Here is a 19,170-nt window from a genome sequence, read left to right as displayed (position 1 = left end):
TTAGATAGGCGGAGCATATTACATAAATTCTGTTTTTCCTTGTTAAATGTTTTAGCGACTGTGTCTCCGCTACATCATATAAAACTCAATTTCTCGCTTGTTGGCTTATACTCAGGTTTTTTAATATTTTATGTAACTAGATCATAATCAAGAATACATGGTATTATCCCATGCTTCCCACAAATGACTCCAACCAAATACTTACAGAATCCACATAAAAAAATATTTCCGATCCTAATTTTTTTTTAATAAAAGTAACTTACCGCAGAAAACTCTGAAGAGCTTCTTCAGGACCAAGACCAAGGTTTGCAGATGCTTTGAAACTTAACCTCAAAACAACTGATAAAATACCTATGCTGCACCATCTTAAGTCAAATATAATATTCCTCAACATGGCATTATTTACCAGGGCAAGATCTTTGGACTGCTGTACAACATCCAAAATACAGGACCAATCCCACAACGTATTGAAAACTTCCGGCTTCAATATGAGAAAACGGTAACTCGCTCTGAGAACATTTAACAACTGATTCGGTCCCTAAAAATGTAAGGAAGTTATGAAAATGTCGCAGCAGAGAAGTGATGCTTAATCTGTAAAGTGTAGCAAAGAGATAAATTTGCAGGAAAAAAAAAATGAAGTTACTTCCAGAATCTATTCCGTTCTGCAAATCTAAGCAGCAGATATACACAATGAGTCCTCTAACTGTACAAGTATTTACGACCCAAAAAACCGACAAAATAAGCTATGAAATTTGCTATCAAACATTTTCAGCTTTAAAAATAGGCAGCAGCTAGTCACAAGCAAAGAAACATCTGTAGTCCCCACAAGCAAGGCTTGTACCAACCCGTCAACTATGTTAGTTCTGTTTGGTTAAACAATGTCTACGTGCGGCATAGCACAAAGATAAGATTGTTTGTTTTCCTAATGTCCCCACGAATACATTTGCAGGTACACAATAAATAGCACAATGTTGCAAAGCAGCTGTGAAGCAAATCTCAATTGCGAGAGATGTAAAAAGATGATTGCAAGATAGGGATGATTCAACAAAACGTGTTCATTCCACAAATGAAAAACAATCAAAAATAGTAGATTGCAGAATACCATAGCCAGTGCCTTGGAAACCGATTCACAGTGCATAATTCTTTCGAATGGAGCAGGGGCAACTTTAAAATAATTTAAAATAGACCTGCAGCAGGGAAAGGAAGATGTTATAATCATTCCCTGAAGAAACAGTAAGTAAAACAGGACAGATCAGTAACATGGGAAAGAGCTACTGATATTCAAACCACATTACCAGAGATCAACTGGAAAAACAGAAGATTATCACGTTATTTCCTGAATAACCTACTTTAATTGACCTCACGTCCAATTTTACAGTAATATTTCTCTATTAAACATGTACTTAATGCATTCTGCTTCTATTAATATCCTTACCCCTACTACTATACCAAGTGTCCATTACTCGCCTTGGTTTCTTTATACTTGTGTTTTCCAAATACCTTCCAGAAACAAACTGCAACTTGCAGTAAACTTACATTCGAAGTATATTAACCACACATTCTCATGTAAAAGAATTTGTGAAGACAGGGACAAAAAGAAGTCCCATCAAAAAAAAGATATCCAAAGAATTATCATACCCCAACAAGAAAGGAATCAAATCAAGGGCTCGGCAGAAGGCCAAGCAAGCTAGCTCGTGAAGACGCAACCCTTTCCCTCTTCTGACATAAACATCAATAACTCTTGCTGCTTGTGCACTATCAATGCTTTCATCTTCTCTAAGAAACCCATCTTCATCGAATTCTTCCATATAATTATCATCGTCTGACCTCAAATTCGGTACCAGATGAAGCAACCCCACCGTCCTCTCCACAATCTTCTGCGCTATTGGCCTAAAGCATCCCAGTAAAGGGATTGTGTAATTCGGATGCAGAACCAATTCACCCACTGCTACCACCAACTCTTCTTCCGTGATTTTGCTCCCCTAAAAGGCGGAAATCATAATAAACAGGTGATGTTATATTCTATATGCCATAGATAACTGCAAAGATCGTGTCTTTGAATACATGTTCACAAATTCAGTACCTTTTTTAGCAAATTATCAAAACAGGGTATCGACTTAAGCTTCGGACACCTGTCCAGAAACCTCTCCAGCTCCGTTTCGATAGAAAAGCTGCCGTCAACCGCCATTCACACCTTCAATATATCAACTGAAAATTAAAAAATAGAAAGAAAAACAAAAGGGTCCTTTAGTATTCTCTTTCCCAAGTTCTTAAAATTATCTCCTTCTGACTGAAATTCCAAAAGGACTCTCAACTTACTAATCTCAGGTCCCTTCTTAAAGTTCTTAAAATTCTATTCCTGAGGTTGTTCTTCCCCTGAGAGGTTTGGGTTTAAGACGGATGGTTAGGGTTTTAGCAGCAGGTTTTAAATATGACTAGGATAGTGGAGGCGGAGGCGAGGCGGTCAAAACTTAATTTAGGAAAAGAGTCGGGTAGTGTACGGGTTGAGTCCGGGCTGTCGACGTGAACTTGGATTTCTTTTTCTTTTTATTTAAAGTTAATTATATTTAGACCCGATAAAAATATAAAATTATTTTTTCTTCAAAAAAAATTAAAATTATATTTAAATATTTTTAAAAATTTATTATTTATACATGATCCTTTTCATTAGTTTTCGAATAAAAAATGCTGATGCTAGCAAAAAATTACATAAATTGTCAATTTATCATTCATAGAATATTCTCATATAATAAATTTATGTATATTAAAAATATATATAATAATATTAACCTTACTCCATATATATATTCCTTTTCAATTCTTTCTTGGTAGCCAAAATAATGTCATTTTTTCTTTATCAACAATGACAAAGGATTTGAAAGTGCAATTAACATCTATATATTTATTACACTCGTTGACTTTGAAGTCATTTGACAATATTATTTGTCGAATTTTTTTATGTTATTATTTAGAATCTTGTTTAAGTCTATACAACAACTTTATAACAATTCTCGAAGTTGTTTCACTAACTCATTATTTAAGAATGACGACTTATGTCCACTTGTACTTTTCCTCTTAGGATTTTCAAAAAACTTTTGCGGTCTTTGTTGAGCAATATATGTTGTTCAACACATCACACATGTCATTGAGGATGTAAAGTAATTCTATTTAGGAAATCCCATCTTTCTATGCATTCAAAGCAACCCTCTTTCAGGCATAGTTTCCCCTTTAGAAATCATAGGGGCTCATTTTACTTTAAAAATCTTACTAGGTTCAAATGTAGTGAAGTAGAATGATATGTTTTAATGTCATAACTTAAAAGTCATTGTCAGAGAATTTCTCCGACCTTTACCCTTGGCTAGTAATTTGTTATACCACGATTGGTTGGAAACTGCAAAAACTGAATTAGCAATCGCCAATTTAAAGACTTCCATAATACGAACAAATTATTGTCTTAAAATTGTTGGGATAAATAAGGGATATGCGGAATTTGTGTATTATAAAGTCGAGGTAAGAGTTAGACCCTTTATTTTTAAGACAATCATTGCTCCCATTCTAGTGCTAACGAAAACAGCATTTTGTTTTCCAAGATATAACAACTTATAATCTCAAAGTAGAAGCACAATAAATTTTAAAAAACGACCAACTAAATAATATTTTGGAGCTCTCTTAATAAAAAACAATATGCTTTTATTGTTAACACATTGAAATGCTCTTAAAATACATTCTAAATTGAATGGAATGAACTTATGAAAATGAAGTGAAAAGGGGAATCTATTTATAGAAGTTGGAAAAAAAATAATTAAACAAAATATCCAATCAGGAAGAATGTCTTTAAAAGATTGTGACATTTCATTTGAATAGACATATCACTTCACTCAAATGGACGCATCGTTTCATTCAAAGTGTTTTACCCAATGTTCACATCATTTCAACCAAATGACATAACTATCTGGTTGATTAGGTATGGTTGGATGATGATTGGGCGCTATCAATCATCATCCACGTGTCACGAGCTCGTTATGCGCCTCACAGCGTAACCAATCACTTATCACAAATTACAATAAAATTATTATTTAATTTATCATTCACCATTTTCTAACAAATTACGCTGCAGTATTTAATAATTGTACTATATATATAACCTCATAAGTTGAGTTTATTTTCAACTTAAGAACATGCTATTTTATACTATTAATAATAAATATTGCGTATTTATATTTATTTTTAGATATAAATAAAATTTTACAACCTTAACTAAAATGTCAATATTATATAAAAGCACCAGCACCTTTAAATGATAATCGTGGTATATTTTTAAATGAACACCAAATTATACATATTTAAATAAATAATATCCATATAGTTTTGCAGTTCTTATTTTCTGCACTCTAAGTTCATGTCTGTTTGTTTGTATTTTTATTTTTTGAAATAGTAATTAAAGTGAAAATATATTTATTTATACGTATTTTTATTGAAATTATACTAATTTAACACCATTGTTTAATATAAAACATAAATTTATTAACCAATCTAAACCTATTTTTGTTAAAAATAATCTATACAAAATTGAAGATGCGTTATTTTCCTCTGAAAATATATTACCTCATGCTAATTATCTTTTCACTAATTATAATCTAATAAATATGTCAAAATATTCATAATTTACATATGAAAATAACAAATATTTATAACAATATATTTTGAAAATTTAAGTTGGGTGGCCAATAACTCTTGTTCAGATTATATAGTAATTTTTTTTTTTATATTATCACGTGCTTTTTGAGAACGTTTTGATTCCCAACTCTCTTCTTAAAACTCGAACAACGATCTACATTTCACATCCAAAGTTAAACACCAAACCTCCCATAAAAAATTCAGTCCAAAATGGTTGGGTTTTGGGGACAACCTCATATTATTATTAAAGGTCGTTCTTTTTTTTTTTTTTAAATTTGTTATAATTATAAATAATTTTTTATTATTTGAAAAATTATAATCACTCTATGATAATGATTGTCTAACAAATACTCTTACATCGAATTATTACCAGAAAATATTCATTTGACGATTACTAAATTTAAAAAGATATTTCTAAATACTTAAAAGAATAAAATGGACGGTATTATATCCATGTGTATGTAACTGTGTAACCTGCCTTCGTATCCGCACTCGGCAGAAATCCAACTTTACAATCTGATCCGAAATTCACTTGACTCAATCAAAACCAACCCACATTCGATACTCCGAGTCTCAGTGTCCGCCTCCACCCCCCCCTCTCTCTCTCTCTCACTCCCTCCCTCCAATGGCGGCTTCTCCCATCTTCAGATCCTCCTTCCTCTCCTCCCAGCCGCTCTCCCACAACTCCTCCACGGTCCTCCCCACCTCCCATGCTCCCCTCTCCATCCGGGCCACCGCCACCTCATCTGACCCCCCCGCCGCAGCCCCCATCAAGCACCGCCGTCCCGCTGAAGAAAATATCCGCGACGAGGCCCGCCGCCACACTAAATCCCACAACTTCTCTGCCAAGTACGTTCCCTTCAACGCAGAGCCTGCCTCTACTGAATCCTATTCCCTCGATGAGATCGTCTACCGCAGCCGCTCCGGCGGCCTGCTCGACGTGCAGCACGATATGGAGGCGTTGAAGAAGTTCGACGGCGAATACTGGCGTTCATTGTTCGATTCGCGTGTGGGTAAGACCACGTGGCCTTATGGGTCCGGGGTCTGGTCTAAGAAAGAGTGGGTGTTGCCGGAGATTGATAGCGATGATATCGTGAGTGCGTTTGAGGGGAACTCGAATTTGTTCTGGGCAGAACGTTTTGGCAAACAGTTCCTGGGCATGAATGATTTGTGGGTGAAACATTGTGGGATTAGCCATACGGGTAGTTTTAAGGATCTGGGCATGACTGTTTTAGTCAGTCAAGTGAATAGGTTGCGGAAAATGAATCGTCCTGTGGTGGGCGTGGGCTGCGCATCGACTGGGGATACATCTGCGGCTCTTTCAGCTTATTGTGCCTCTGCTGGGATTCCATCAATTGTGTTCTTGCCTGCTAATCGAATTTCCATTGCTCAGCTGGTTCAGCCAATTGCCAATGGTGCTTTTGTTTTGAGTATTGATACAGATTTTGATGGTTGTATGCAATTGATTCGTGAAGTCACAGCTGAGCTGCCTATTTATTTGGCTAATTCATTGAACAGTTTAAGATTAGAAGGCCAGAAAACTGCAGCTATTGAGATATTACAGCAGTTCGATTGGCAAGTTCCTGATTGGGTTATTGTTCCCGGTGGAAACCTTGGGAATATATATGCATTTTACAAAGGCTTCCGCATGTGTAAAGAACTTGGGCTTGTTGATAGGATTCCGAGGCTTGTTTGTGCTCAGGCTGCAAATGCTAATCCACTTTACTTGCACTATAAATCAGGGTGGAAGGATTTTAAGCCTGTCAAGGCAGGAACTACATTTGCCTCTGCAATTCAGATTGGTGATCCGGTTTCTATTGATAGGGCAGTCTATGCACTGAAGAACTCTAACGGGATTGTTGAGGAGGCAACTGAGGAGGAGTTGATGGATGCTATGGCACAGGCTGACTCGACTGGGATGTTTATTTGCCCTCACACTGGTGTGGCATTGACAGCATTGATTAAGTTGAGGAATAGTGGGATTATTGGACCAACGGACAGGACCGTTGTAGTGAGTACTGCTCATGGGTTGAAGTTCACTCAATCCAAGATTGATTACCATTCCAAGGAGATTAAAGACATGGCTTGCCGGTATGCGAATCCGCCTGTTCAAGTTAAGGCAGATTTTGGGTCGGTCATGGATGTTCTGAAGAAGTATCTGCTGAGCAAAGATTCCAAAATGCATTAAGAGCTAAACTAGTTCTGCTCCTGTATTCCTATGACTCTTAAGCAAAACAGGTTAGCTGTAGGAGTTGCGCATCGTCTTTTTGCATTATCATTGTTGTTTGCTAATCAATCATGTACACCTAGAAGTTACATTGATGTTCCTGGATTTAAGTAAACTGGAAGCAAGGCTGAAAACTGATTGCTTTTCAGGAGCTGTATTATCAGAAGATTTTGATTGAATTTCTATTTCAATAAACTGTGTTTATCGATCATTTGCATTTTTGTGTGCTGGAAATACTCTCTATGTCTACTTGTTTCCTTCAACTTATTAGTTTTGGCTACCTCCGAATGGATAGCTTGCTTTGTTGATTTTGCTTGTGCTCTCTGTTTCTACAATAACTATGAACAGCATCAGGAGTTCATGCAGAATCCACATAACATTTGTATGAGGTGCATTTACTTTCACCTGCAGCAGTAATTACTATGCCAAGAAAAGAACAATCTTGTCTTGTAAGAGGGGAAACATATGAGTATATTGCATCTGATGAGATCCTTCTCTTTACATTACCTGTCCTCCAGTGATAAGCCCAACTCAGTTGAGACTGAAAATTCTGTTTATTGCAAACAACAATCGTCATTGTTTGCCACAGCTTTCAACCAAATCGTCCCTCTCATACACCTCTATATGCAACAACAATTGGAACGACAATGTTTTACATATAATAAGGATGTACAAAGACAGAGAAGCTCTCCAACACCACAAATAAACAATATTCCCTGTCTTTCTTCTTACAACAAACATCTCCAAGCATGTACAACTCCAAAGAAACAACACATGGAAGGAATACTGTGGACAACCAACATACACCAAAGAGGAGGAGCAAGTTCATCAATACATATATTCCAGCAACAGCACAATCAATTAATAGAATCTCCATGTGTGTCTCTTTCAATCCTCAACCTTTTACCTTCTATGACCTATCACAGAGGGAAAACAAATGATCATAATCCCTATTTTCAAGACATAAAAGAAACCAACATGTCAATTAGCAACAAATCAACAGTAGTACACAACATTTTATATATAAAATCTAGGAGCTTATAATTTTCTTTTTAAATAACTTCAGACAACCTATAATTCTATATTTTGGTATTAATGTAGCAAGTAAATTATGTCTAATTGTTTTTTCCCGAAATAGTAAATTCCATGAAAAAAGTATCTTGAAATTTATGTAGTGTATATGTTATTTTACCTGCAAAAGAGAAACAAAGAAATCAATCTTAGAAAACCCCTCACATCAACCACTTATACAAGTTTACTTTATTTCAAATAATGTGGATTTTAAATAATTTTTATTTTAAATTATGATTTACGGTTCAAAACCAAGTTTAACTTATAGCTTTGATTCAAATTCATACCATGCATAATAAACAAGCTTATCTATAATTTTTGCCTTCACAAGAAGTTATAACTTGAAATATTAGCAAGGGTAACATTTAAGATTTTTATAATATAAATTTACATAAACACCATTAACAATCATATTGTAGGGATATGTTAATATCATAAAAAAAATATAAAGAGAAGTTAATGTTATAAACAGTAGAGATAGGAGAGGAGGTAGCAATTTAAGATAAATGCCATGTGACTTTTTAAGCCAATAAAAATGAAACCCCAAATTTAAAAAATCACGTGAAGGTCATGTGATTTTTTCTGGTTATTAAGGCAAATTTCTGATCAAATGTGTACAAAAATTGAGTTTTTTTAAATTATAAAGGACTAAAATAGAACTCTAGTAAGTTACGAGACTAAAATAAAAATTGTCTGAAGTTAGAGGATTAAAATTGCTTTTAATCCTTTTTAAAATAGTGGAGAGAGAGAGAGAGCACGCATGATAACGTATTAACATAAATAATACTTGAAGTGATTTCAGTTCTTACACGATTTAAAAAACTCGAAACCGATGACTTGCCAAACTCTTCAATTCTGGCTGGAGTTCAGAATCTGGTTCCAGACGAACTACAACTTGAAGGTCTTCATTCCCAAGCTCCTCTTGTTGCTCTGCTATTTCCTTGACAGAAATGACGGCAGAATCGCTACACATTGCCAACTCGATCAATTCAAGTGTTTGAATTTCTGCAAAACCCCAAGGAATTTTCTTCAATTTACGTAAATGTCGAAGACAAAGGCGGTGGAGGCATGGAAAGTGGCTATTGTCCACAGTCCAGTATTCCAGATCATCAATATCAGTGATTTCCAACACACTTAGCCTGCGAAATTGCCCTTCAACTGTTTCCCACTCGGACCCTATAACAGAGTCCTTATGCAATTTGAGCACTTGAAGGAGGGGCAACGGACCTATCTTTCTTGTTATATCTTCCCATTGCAGACGGCAACCCCGCAAACTCAACTTCTTGAGCGAATTCGGGAAGCACAGCCTCTCCAGCATATCACTTCTTCTTACCATACTACTTAAACTGAAGCAAAGGGATTCTAGTTTCTGAAAACGGCCAAGATTCTCGACACTGTAATGCATAGAGGATATATCACTGTGACCAAGATTATTGAGACAATAAAGCAAAGAGTAGAAATCATTATAACATATTCGCAGTTTCTTGATATTGGGGATTCTCTTAACCACCGCTTCACAACATTCAAAATTCACAATCTCAGACATCTTTTGTAGGTTTGGCAACACAAACTCATCCGCGGTTAGATCTGGGAGACGAAGCAAATTCACATCCACATGCCTGAGTTGATGCATCTTCCAAATCCCGGGTGGAGCATCAATAATCTTGCAATTAGTCGTCCTTAAAATCAATGTTTGCAAATTCCAGAGAAGGTGCATTGAAGAAGGACATGCATGTCCTAACCACAAATTAGCACCTAAAGCAAGGTACCGCGAGTTAACTAGCTTGAAAATATCTCCTGTTAGACCCCCATCCTCTCTCCTTAACTCAAATATATCCTCTGAATAAGTATTTTTTAGTACCCTCAGCAATCTACAAGAAGCTAAGGGGAGAGCTTCCTGAAGATCGCATGTCAAAGAACGAACAAGTTGCGCTGAGCGCAAAGCTCTATGAAGATCGTGTCTATCCTTTGATGAAATTTTATGAACAACAATGCGGCGATTGGTAGTTATGGCTTGTCCAATTTCAAGACTAGAAAGAAACTTCTGTTTCTCAGCTTCTCTTAAGCAGAGGTCCCTCAGGAGATCATGCATGCTGCAAACTTTTATTTTACCAGTAGATCCCATCATAAGGGGTACGATGAGATTTCTGTCTATAAGGTCTTTCAAGTATTCCTCTGCAACCTCTTCTAAGCTTTTTCCACTAATTGGTTTGAGAAATCCCTCAGCAACCCATAGTTTTCTAAGCCGTGAGACATAAGTCATGCTGTCTTCAGGGAGAACTCCCATATAAAGAAAACATGGCTTTAAATGTATCGGCAATTCCTGATAACTCGTATATAATATTCTTAAACAACGTTCGTTGTCCTCTAAATTTACAATTGAACTTAAATTGTCTGCGATGTACTTCCAATAACCTTGTGCCTTTTCCGACTTTGCTAGGAGTCCTCCAATCACAATCACTGACAAAGGAAGACCATTGCAATTTCTTGCAACCCTCTTTGCAACTTCCTCTAATTCAAGAGGGCAATTATCTACTTCTCCAAACACAATTTTGCAAAATAACTCCCAACTTTTGTTCTCGTCCAGAAAATACATCCAAAGACCATAAGAGCCACTTATTTGCAAAGCCAAGTTTGATAGCCTAGTGGTTATCATTATTTTACTTTCACTGTTGTTGTTTGGAAAGAATAATTTTACATTGTCCCACGCCTCAATACTCCACATATCATCCATTATAATCAAATACCTTTTGCCTGCCAAACTTTTGTACAGCATTTCTCCTAATTCCTCTTCACTCATAATTTCCATGGTCTCTTTGCTCTTTTGAGAAACAAGGTTTAACAAAATTTCTCGAGTGTTATATTCTCGAGAAACGGTAACCCAAGCACGAAAGTCGAAGTATTCCACAATAAGCGGATTTTCATAAACATGTCTAGCAAGTGTAGTCTTACCAATACCTCCCATGCCAATTATAGGGACGATTTGGCAACCAGATTGTTGTCGGGTGAGCTTATCCATGATGTCATTCAAAATATCATCAACACCAACCATGGCCTGCTTCTGACCTGTTAGAGGAGATGAGCTTAGTGAACCAGCAGGCACTGAATTTCTATGCAGCTGATCATGGACTATTCCCATGCTCTCCTTAATCTCAATCACCTCGTTCTTTATGAGATCCATGTCTGCTATTACTTTCTGCAGATCTTGATAGAAATGGTGATCAATGGAACTGATGTTTTCCCTTGACGTAGTTGTGGACTGACCATCAAGAATTTGATCCACTATATGGGATTCAATTACATCTTCTGCTGCATGAGCTGCATCTGCTATGCGAACCATCAAACCATCTTCGTAATCTTGGGTGAGTCTGTGTGAATACTGTTCCAGAAAATCTTGCAAGAAGGCAACATGTTCTTGGAGGGATTGAAGCTGTTGTTTGTCAAGAGAAATTGGAGGGCGAGGGTGATGCTGGATTGGCTCTGTGGTTTGTACAAGAGAAACTAGAGCTGCGTAAGCCGTTGCCATCTCAGATTCACTCTCTTCTTGCGGAACTGAAACCGGAGAGATTTGTCACAAGCAAGTCAAGAAGACTTTGATGATGGAATTGTCAATTATTCGGAAGTGGAACTCTGGCCCTTCACAGCTGGGCTGCTCCATTTTAATATTTGCGAGAAATGCCAAGGAAACTCTCCTTGGCCGTTCAAAGGAAAAGGCAGAATCAATTATAAAATGGAACAAGGATTGGCGGGTCCAGGACCAAGATCAGGAATCTCCACAAAAAACTTCATTAACGAAAATGAAATGGAACCTGGTTTTTTTTACCCCTTTCTTTACATTTCTTTTCCCTTTTTTTTGGTTGTAAACCATTGATGGTTTCGTAAATAAAACTAAAATAGATTGATGAAGTTGAGAAATAGTGGGATTCAGCCGTTCTTTGTTAGTCAGTCGTGTACACCAAGAAGTTATGTTGAGTGTTCCTGGATTTAAGTAAACTGGACACGGCCAGAAATTTTCATTGCTTTTCAGGAGCTGTATCATCACAAAATCTTATTACACCCTACAAATTAGTTTATATGTGTAGCAAGTTTAATAATGTCATGAAAGATATAAAGATTGATTCGTGTTTATATAATAGTAGAGACCGGAGCTAGCAATTCAAGATAATATAAAGGTTTGGAGTCGTTTTAATTCAGAAAAGTTGAAAATTATGACTTGCCAAGCTCTTTAATTCGAAGTTAAGCTCCTTCTAATTGAAAACTTCAACTCGAAAGTCTTGATTCCCCAATTTGCTCCTCTGCTATTTCCTAGGAAGAAATGATGCAGAATCGCTGCATCCATTTAACTTAATCAATTCAAGTGTTTGAATTCCTACAAAACTCAGAGGAACGTTCTCCAATTTACGTAAACGTCCAAGCCAAAGTTGTTGGAGGCGTGGAAAGTGGCTGCTCTCCGACTTCCAGCATTCCAGATTCTTAATGTCAGCAATTTCCAGGGATGTTAGGTGGCAAAAGTGCCCTTCAACTGTTTCCCTTTCGTGTCCTGTACCGAGTTTGTGAGCAATTTGAGCACTATTTGCGGTGCTGCCTGCCTTTGTGTATTACAAATACTCAGCCAATGTTGTGGTCTGAGCCGCACTGCCGCCTGTTTTAACACAATTTTCAGCTTAATAATCTTACATCATAGCCCATATATATCTCTCAATCTGATAATATGCTAATGTTACATATATTAATGTAATATAGCAACACGAATTAAGTGTGAAGTGGAATTCCCTGTTGTTGCTCTTTCACAACAACTCCAAGGTGTTGAGTTGCCGTCCAGCCGAATCAACACAAACCTCAGCGTGATGCTGCCTGAAAAAAAGTTCAAAATCCCTCATCCAGCAGCATAATGCTGCAAGGGAAAAGCTGATCAAAACTTGAAAGCAGCTAAGATAACAAACAATGATAATGCAGCCTCCGTGTGTGTGTTTATCTGTTGTTGTTTCCTTGTTCCCCTTCATAGTAATTTAAGTTGCAGTTTCAAGATTACATAGAGACAGGGAAAATGCATTGTCCCTATGTCTTAACACTAAGACAAAAGTGACCATCAAGATGGTTGACTTAAGAAGTCTAAAACTCATATGACAAGGAAATAGTGATCCATCAAACAGAGATCCTCCTCTTTGCATGAAACTATTGATGCATTCTGTTTGGAAGTGGCTGCAAGTCCAACTCAGTTGAGATTGAAAATCAAGTTTATTGCAAGCAACAACCATCATCATTTACCCCAATTTTCAACCAACTCTTACATCACATCATCAACCATCGAAACGATAATGTTATGCATTAGGAAGCAACACCAACAAGTGCAGGAATATACACAGACAGAGGAGCTCTCCAACACCTCGAATGCACATTCGACTGTCTTTCTTTTACAACTACTCCAAGCTGGTGCCTTCTGTCGGGGCCCCGCTAGCCCTGTCACGAGCAAAATCAACATGTCAATCTGCAACAATTTAACACTCTGCATAATATACTTTTTAAAGTAAGATTTTATATATATAGGAGTAAAGATTTTTAAATAAGTTTGAACACCCTCTACATAAATTAGGAGAAATGATTTTTCGGTCTTTTTTTTTCTTAAACTAGTAAACTATATGCACGTATTGCACATATTGCAAGTGTTCCAAAAACCACGAAACAATTTAATTATTTTGACAAAACATATACATAAATATCTATAAAATTCATTACAAATACTTTAATAATACTACACACACACATACTTATGTGTGAGTATTTGCAACATATATGATGTATAGATACGAACATAGATTAAATGTATACATTTTTCAAAATAAAACTATGTCCATGTATGCAAATATTAACACTATGTTTGGTTTGAATTTTAATTTGTTTTGGTGTGTTATGTGGAGATAAAGAAGTATGTGTTAGAGATAGTCTGTATGTTTAGATTTGTTTTCGGAGATAATATAAAATAAATATGGTATGTTTGATGTTGTTTTATGGAAGACAAAAGTTACTATTTATTGTCAAATCATGTCTGTTTTATATATATTTATATATATATGAGTATGTATATAATTTTTTTAGTTGTAGGGCTTATAATTAGTATAAACTTATTATGACAAAAAATAAAAATAAAAATGAGGAACTGTTTCAAAAGAATTCAAAATACCATCAAAACTTCCAAAACAAATCAAAGCAAACATTGAACATGTTTTGGCCCATTTCTGAAATGTGCCAATGAAACCAACAACTATGTAAGGAATTATAGAATTACTCGGGAATTTAATGATTCTACAAATGGAGTTTATAGAGTTGGATGAACTCATGAAGTACTGCCAGACAAATTATTAACTCAAAATATTATCAAAAGTAAAATTTACATAGATAAACATTAACAATAATAATTATATGGATTACTTTCGATCTCATTAAATGTTTTTAAAATAGTGTAGAGAGCATGATAACGTATTAAAATAAATAATATATGAAGTGATTTTCAGTTCTTACACGATTTAATATAACTCGAAACCGACGGCTTGCCGAGCTCTTCAATTCCGGCCGGAGTTCAGAATCTGGGTCCAGACTAACAAACACTAGAAGGTCTTCATTCCCAAGCTCCTCTTGTTGCTCTGCTATTTCCTTGGCAGAAATGACGGCAGAATCGCTACAGTCATACAACGCAATAAGTTCAAGTGTTTGAATTCCTCCAAAACTCAAAGGAATTTCATTCAATGTACGTAAATGTCGAAGCAAAAGTTGATTAAGGCATGGAAAGTGGCTACTCTCCGACTTCCAGTATTCCAGATCCTTAATGTCATCAATTATCAGGGATGTTAGGTGGCAAAAGTGCCCTTCAACTGTTTCCCACTCGTGTCCTGTAACCGACTCTCTCAACAATCTGAGCACTTGAAGGTGGGGCAATAAACCTATACTTGTCGTTATATCTTCCCATTGAAGAAGGCAACCCCACAAAGTCAACTTCCTGAGTGAATGCATAATGCTCAGGCTCTCCAACAAATGAATCCCTCTTACCTTAATAAAGCCCAAATCGAGGGATTCCAGTTTTTGTAGATGACCAAGATTCTCGAGATAGTAACGCCAAGAGGAGGAATCATGATAAGATATTCGCAGTTTCTTGATATTGGGAATTCTCTTAACCACAGCTTCAGAACATCTAAAATTCTCAATGAATGACATCTTCTGTAGGTTTGACAGAACAAACCCATCATCCCCAGTCAATGGATCTGGGAGATTAAGCCTAAAGACATGCACATGCCTAAGTTGATGCATCTTCCATATCTCAGGTGGAGCATAAATACGCCGCCAGTCACTATCCTCAATAATCAACGTCTGTAGATTCCATAGAAGGTGCATTGAAGGAAGAAACCTAGAGTTCAAATTAATATCAACAGAGAAAACAAGGTACCGACAGTTAACTAGCTTGAAAATAGCTTCCATTGGTATTGTATACGAATCTTTTCTTTTGACTGTAACAATTTCCTCTGAATCAGTCCTTTTCAGTACCCTTAGCAATCTAAAAGAAGCTAATTGGAGATCTTCCTGAAAATTGCATGTCAAAGAACGAGCAAGTGGAGCTGAGTGCAAAACCTTATGGAGATCATATTTCTCCTCTGATGACCTCTCATGAACAACAATACGGCGTTGCATAGTTATGCATTGTCCAGACTCAAGACTGCAAAGGAACTTCTCGTTTTTAGCTTCTCTTAAGCACAGGTCCCATATGAGATCATGCATGCTGCAGGATTTTATTTTCACACGAGATCTCTCCATATGGCCTATAATGAGATTTCTATCAATAAGGTTCTTCAAGTACTCTTCTGCGGCCTCCTCTAAGCTTTTGCCACTAATTGACTTTACAAATCCTTCGGCAACCCATAGTTTTCTAAGCCTCGAGGCATAAGTGTTATTGTCTTTAGTTAAAACTCCCATATAAAGAAAACATGGCTTTAGATGAACTGGCAATTCCTTATAGCTCATGTATAATATTCTTAAGCAACGTTCGTTGTCATCTAAATTTACAACTGAACTTAAATTTTCTGCAATGTACTCCCAATAATCTCGTGTCTTCTTCGACTTTGCTAGGATTCCTCCAATCACAATCACTGACAAAGGAAGTCCTTGGCAATTTTTGGCAATTGTCTTTCCGATTTCCTCTAATTCAAGAGGACAATTACCTTCTTCTCCAAACACAATTTTACAAAATAAATCCCAACTTTGACTTGTGTCTAAAAAGTTCACCTTAAGACCACGAGAGCCACTTATTTGCCAAGCCAAGTTTGCTAACCTAGTGGTTACCATAATTCTGCTTTCACTGTTGTTATTAGGAAAGAACAATTTTACATTGTTCCACGCCTCAATGCTCCATATATCATCCATTACAATCAAATATCTTCTACCACATAGACATTTGTACAACATTTCTCCTAGTCCCTCATCTGGTATTTCCCTCAAAGCTTCCTTTCTCTCTTTGTTGTTTGGACAAACAAGTTCCAACAGAATTTCTCGTGTGTTATATTCTTGAGAAACTGTAACCCAAGCACGAATGTCAAAGTATTCCACAATGAGCGGATTTTCATAAACATTTCTAGCAAGTGTAGTCTTACCAATACCTCCCATTCCAACTATGGGGATGATTAGACAATCAGATTGTTGTCTGGTGAGCTTATCCATGATCTCATTCAAGGCATCATCACGACCAACCATGGCCTGCTTGTGCCCCTGGAGAATAGATGAGCTCAATGAACCGGCAGGATTTGAATTTCTGTGCAGCTGAGGATCTTGGACTATTCCGATCTTCACCTTGATCTCAATCACCTGTTTCTTAATGAGATCCATGTCTGCTATGACTTTCTGCAGATCTTGATAGAACTGATGATCAATAGAACTGAGGTCTTCCCTTGAAGTAGTTGTGGATTGATCATCAAGAACCCGATCCACTACATGGTTTTCGATTACATCTTCCGCGGCATGAGCTGCATCTGCTATGCGAATCACCAAACCATCTTCATATTCTTGGCTGATCAGTCTGTGGTAATATTCAAGAAAATCTTGCAAGAAGGCAACATTTTCTTGGAGGGATTGAACCTGTTCTTTGTCAAGACAAACCGGAGGGTGAGGGTGATGCTTGATTTGCTCTATGATGTGCATAAGAGAAACTAAAGCTGCATAAGCCGTTGCCATTTCAGCTTTACTCTCTTCTTTGAGAATGGTGCTATGGAGCTGAAACCAAAAAGGAGTTTTGACTAATCACTAAAGAATACTTGGATGAAGCTTTTGACAAATATTGGAAACTTTCTCTGGCCCTTCACAGCCTAACTGCTCCCTATTAAACAATACTGTCTCATATATAATATTGAAGGTTGGAGTCCTTAGAAAAAGAATGGAAATGTCTGTATATTGAAAGACGAAGCAAAGAAATGAATACAAAACGTTGTGGTTGGTTTCAATATTGACTCATTACAAATTTTGCCTACTTCCACTTGCAATTAAATATTTCCTCAAGCTAAAATACAAAATGGCATTGAAGTTTATCCAAAGAGGAATTTACACAGAGAAATGATTGTCGTAGTGTTTGTAATGTTGAATAATTTTACTTATACTCTACTCAATTATTTGCACTCCTGCCGGCCTTTGCGTATCACAAATACTCGGCCAATATTGTAGTCTGAGACTCTGAGCCACACCTATGCCTGTTTTTAACACAATTTTCAGCCTAATAATCTTACATCACATCCCATATATAAATAAATATATATATATATATATAGAATTAATTACACTTAAGCACTATTTCAAAATGTGAAATTACAATTTTTTTTAAAAAGTTCTAAAATTTTTAATTTTACTCTCATTCAACATTTTCATGTAATGATTTTGTATTTATGAATACAAAAAATATATTAAACTGTTAAATAAGGGACAAAATTGAAATTTTATGTAATTTTTTTGTTTATGTCAATATTTTTCCTTCAAACCTTAATAGGAGGAAGTTCGGTGTAAAACGAAAACTGTAAGAGGGGGTGTAATTGTAATTTCAAGAATTTTTTTTGGGAAAGTGTAATTTAACATTTTTAGAGGGGGTCCAAATATAATTAAGCCTATATATATATATATATATATATATAAACCATCAAAATGCTAATGTTACATAGATTAATGTAATATAGCAACACGAACAATTAAGTCTGAAGTGGAATTCCGTGTCTTTGCTCTCTTACAACAACTCCAAGGTGTTGTGTTGCCTTCCGTCCGAATCAACCCGACGTCACCGTGCAGCTGCCTATTAAGTGCAAAACTCCCTCATCCATCATAATTTATCTTCAAAACAGATTACATAGAGACACGAAAAATGTATTCTACCTATGTCTTAACACTACACAAATTGACTAACTTTAAAATATAACCTCCCTGGCAGAAGAAAAAAACATATTTATCATACTCCATAATTTCAAGGAATACAAACAATAAACATGTGAATTAGCAAGAAATTAACACCCCCAAAGTTTTATTTCTTAAAAGACATTGAACATTTTATAAAATACACCAAATCATAAGATCTTTAGCTACGCAATGCTTTCTACATAAAAATGACTTCTTTTTGCCATATTTGTCAAAAATAAAAATAAAGGAAACCCCTACAAACAAATCAGACAAACACGAGGACCCGAATCAGTTATATGTCCACAGAAACTCTTTCTTGTCTTGTAAAAGGAAATTGTGATCCATCAAACACTGATGCTACATAGAATTTCATGAGATCCTTCTCTTTACATGAAACTATTGATGCATTCTGTTTTGAAGTGGCTGCAAGCCAACTCAATTGAGACTGAAAATCAAGTTTATTGCAAACAACAATCATCATCACTTACCACAACTTTTAATCAAATCTTACCTCATCTTAACTATCGAAACGATAATGTTACACATATACAATAAAGCAAAAGCAACAAGTGTGAGTAGATGTAAGAGATAGAGGAGCTCTCCAACACCTCAAATGCACATTACCTGTCTTTCCTCTTACACAAACATCTATAAGTCTAAAGAAACAAAACGTGGAAAGAATAATGTGGACAACCAATGTACATTAAAGAGGAGGAATTGCATGAGTACCTATTACTAATTGGAGCAGCTTCTCAATCAATTAGTAGAGTCTCCAAACGTAT

At 36.1% G+C, this 19,170-nt stretch overlaps 4 protein-coding genes across 4 annotated transcripts in view; 1 reads left to right on the top strand and 3 right to left on the bottom strand.

Annotated features, from left to right (window-relative positions):
* Window positions 1-2,433, bottom strand: part of LOC105157851 (midasin) — a 38,518-nt gene extending 36,085 nt beyond the window's left edge. The window contains exons 1-5 of the mRNA XM_020693051.1: window positions 2,320-2,433; window positions 2,084-2,208; window positions 1,639-1,982; window positions 1,103-1,187; window positions 264-538 (exon numbers count right to left, since the gene is read on the bottom strand). Coding sequence (XP_020548710.1) covers window positions 264-538; window positions 1,103-1,187; window positions 1,639-1,982; window positions 2,084-2,188 — 809 coding nt within the window. The 5' untranslated portion in view covers window positions 2,189-2,208; window positions 2,320-2,433. The remainder of the gene's footprint in view (window positions 1-263; window positions 539-1,102; window positions 1,188-1,638; window positions 1,983-2,083; window positions 2,209-2,319) is intronic.
* LOC105157786 (threonine synthase, chloroplastic) lies at window positions 5,163-7,121 on the top strand. The gene has a single exon (XM_011074259.2). The coding sequence runs from the start codon at window positions 5,303-5,305 to the stop codon at window positions 6,863-6,865; it is 1,563 nt and encodes a 520-aa protein (XP_011072561.1). The 5' UTR covers window positions 5,163-5,302; the 3' UTR covers window positions 6,866-7,121.
* On the bottom strand, window positions 7,347-11,912 carry LOC105157785 (putative late blight resistance protein homolog R1A-3). Its single transcript, XM_020692190.1, has 2 exons — window positions 8,787-11,912; window positions 7,347-7,821 (listed from the first exon to the last, which is right to left on the bottom strand). The coding sequence occupies exon 1, from the start codon at window positions 11,499-11,501 to the stop codon at window positions 8,790-8,792; it is 2,712 nt and encodes a 903-aa protein (XP_020547849.1). The 5' UTR covers window positions 11,502-11,912; the 3' UTR covers window positions 7,347-7,821; window positions 8,787-8,789.
* On the bottom strand, window positions 13,015-18,300 carry LOC105157784 (putative late blight resistance protein homolog R1A-10). Its single transcript, XM_020692277.1, has 3 exons — window positions 18,185-18,300; window positions 14,497-17,227; window positions 13,015-13,435 (listed from the first exon to the last, which is right to left on the bottom strand). The coding sequence occupies exons 2-3, from the start codon at window positions 17,186-17,188 to the stop codon at window positions 13,263-13,265; spliced, it is 2,865 nt and encodes a 954-aa protein (XP_020547936.1). The 5' UTR covers window positions 17,189-17,227; window positions 18,185-18,300; the 3' UTR covers window positions 13,015-13,262.

Source organism: Sesamum indicum, linkage group LG3, assembly GCF_000512975.1.
Source record: "Sesamum indicum cultivar Zhongzhi No. 13 linkage group LG3, S_indicum_v1.0, whole genome shotgun sequence".
Lineage (NCBI taxonomy): Eukaryota > Viridiplantae > Streptophyta > Magnoliopsida > Lamiales > Pedaliaceae > Sesamum > Sesamum indicum.
Note: the sequence above shows the minus strand (reverse complement) of the source record. Positions and strands in the feature narration are given on the sequence as shown.